The 2,478-nt window shown below is 58.8% G+C and overlaps 1 protein-coding gene across 1 annotated transcript in view; it reads left to right on the plus strand.

Moving 5' to 3' along the window:
* The first annotated feature begins 298 nt into the window (after nucleotides 1-298).
* Rela (RELA proto-oncogene, NF-kB subunit) overlaps nucleotides 299-2,478 on the plus strand; it is a 10,443-nt gene continuing 8,263 nt past the window's right edge. The window contains exons 1-4 of the mRNA XM_021152061.2: nucleotides 299-658; nucleotides 1,256-1,282; nucleotides 1,374-1,525; nucleotides 1,678-1,826. Of these exons, the coding sequence (XP_021007720.1) occupies nucleotides 652-658; nucleotides 1,256-1,282; nucleotides 1,374-1,525; nucleotides 1,678-1,826 (335 nt within the window). The 5' untranslated portion in view covers nucleotides 299-651. The remainder of the gene's footprint in view (nucleotides 659-1,255; nucleotides 1,283-1,373; nucleotides 1,526-1,677; nucleotides 1,827-2,478) is intronic.

The raw sequence follows: 2,478 nt of genomic DNA on the forward strand, positions 1-2,478 counted from the left end.
GAAGCACTCCTGTGCGCAGCCGGATCTAGGTTGGGGAGCATGTGGCCCGTAACACGCGGGTCCCCAGAAGGCCCCTACACGCTTAGGAAAACGTGTGGAATTCGGTCCCTGGCCTCCGTGGGAGCAGCAGGCCTGGGCCTCTCCCTGCGCAGGGCGAATGGCCGCAGCCTGCCAGCAGCCCTGGCTCGGCTCCAGTCCCGGCCAGGGTGACATCACCAAACTCCTGAGATCAGAGCGGGGCGGGGAACGGGACCCGAAATCCCCTAAAAACAGAGTGAGTAATCGCGGGCCCGCCCTCCAGGCGGGGCCGGGACCGGGACCAGGACCCCGAGCGAGCCGCGCTGCGGAGCTTGTAGTCGGGCGGGCCTCGGGACAAACAGCCTCGGCGTCCTCCGCCGCGCTGCGGTGTCCCCGCCCGCGCGCCCGCCGCACACCTTCGGCGCCCAGCGTGAGTTGCGCACCTGCTCTCGGCCCCCCACGCGCGGCGGTGGCGGTGGCGGTGGCGGCGGCTCAACGCGCAGGCGCGGCCGGATTCCGGGCAGTGACGCGACGACGGGCGCGCGCCGCGCATTTCCGCCTCTGGCGAATGGCTTCACTTTAGCGCGCCGTGGGCTCAGCTGCGACCCCGGCCCCGCCCCCGGGACCCTGGCCATGGACGGTGAGGCTGCCCTCTGGCTCGCGGGATGGCTGCCCTAGAGCTCCGGGGCCTGCGGCGGAATCTCCCCCCTCCTCGCGCCGTCTTCCGCCCCTTTCTGCGCCGCGGATTGCTGCGCAGGGAGCGGCAGGCCGGATGGTGGCACGGGGCGGGGCGGGCTGCGAGGGGGTCTGACTCAGTTACCCCTCTCTGTGGCGGGCGCCTTGACTCAGTGTCCCTCCTGGGTGGGGGTAAGGGTGAATCTTGACTCGTTTCCTCCAGTTTCCCCCCCCCCCCCCCCCCGTGTCGATGCGATTAGTTCTGGCTTCCTTTCCGTGTAAGGGAGAAAGTATCTGACTCAGTTTCCCCAGAAGAGGAGAGGAGGGTATTACCCCCTCCTCAGTGTCACTTATGAATGTAAAACAGGCACTGACTCAGTTTCCCCTGGCAAAGGAATGCCTCTGTGTCCCCTTTATCTAGTAGAGAGATGCTTCTGTCTTCTTTCCCCGCCTTTGTCAGGGCAGGTTTCTTGGAAGGGAGGGAGCTTGGCTCTGTCAGGCCTTCACAGGTGAGGGTGGGCACTGGAGTTTATTGACAATGTGCCTTGCCTTTCCCTTTCAGATCTGTTTCCCCTCATCTTTCCCTCAGGTAAGTGGACCATCCATCCTCAGTAGTCAGGGGCTGTCCTGGAGTCGGGGCCGTGGGGATAGCACCTGATGGCTGACTGTGTCACCCACAGAGCCAGCCCAGGCTTCTGGGCCTTATGTGGAGATCATTGAACAGCCCAAGCAACGGGGCATGCGATTCCGCTATAAATGCGAGGGGCGCTCAGCGGGCAGTATTCCTGGTGAGAGAAGCACAGATACCACCAAGACACACCCCACCATCAAGGTAAGCAAGAGCCCCCAGGGGTGTCGCTGGGGCACAGATGTGGTGGAAGACACTGTGCAGCCCCAGCAGACTTGCCTCCTGGTCACCGTGCCCTGTGTCTAGGAGCCAGATTAGGGATTGCTGGCCTCTAGAGTACTCTGTACTTTGGACAGATCAATGGCTACACAGGACCAGGAACAGTTCGAATCTCCCTAGTCACCAAGGATCCACCTCACCGGCCTCATCCACATGAACTTGTGGGGAAGGACTGCCGGGATGGCTACTATGAGGCTGACCTCTGCCCAGACCGCTGTATCCATAGGTGAGTTCCCTATGGGCTGGGGGTGGTGTGAGGGCAGGGTAGGAGCAGACCGGCCAGGCAGCTCTTACAGTGTTGCTCTTTTCTAAACACAGGCAGAATCCAGAGTTCTTAACTCTGTCCCCAGTTCTGCAAACAGACCTCCTTTGTCTTGAATTCTCTAACAGATGGGAACTCCTTATCTTCTTAGAGCCACAAACCCTATGGCTGGACAGGCCAGCCTCTTAGTCTCTTGGATCAGAAAGATACCCAAGTGAACCCTCCTAGAGCTTAAATACCAGTTGGTAAAACCAGGCGATAATTGTACAGACAGATAGACAAGATACTGGTAGAGAATTATAATTTCCGTGATGGAAAGAAAACAGTAATAAATTAGGAGGAGGAGGAGGAGTCTGGTCTCATGACATAGCAACAGTCTCAGGTAGCTCAAGCTGGCCTTGAACTCGGTAGGGTTCCCCTGCCTCCTCTTCTCAACTCCAGGGGAAGAGGCATGTAGCACCGAGTCCTGCTGCACAGGTCCCACGACTTTTTGTTGGAGGGTTATAGAAGGCCTCTGTACTAACTCTTAAATGGTGAGAAAAAGCAGACAGACCCAAAAGAACATTCCGTGCACGAGAAAGAAGTACAAAAAAAAAAAAAAAAAAAAAAAAAAAAA

This window comes from Mus caroli, chromosome 19 (genome assembly GCF_900094665.2).
Source record: "Mus caroli chromosome 19, CAROLI_EIJ_v1.1, whole genome shotgun sequence".
NCBI lineage: Eukaryota > Metazoa > Chordata > Mammalia > Rodentia > Muridae > Mus > Mus caroli.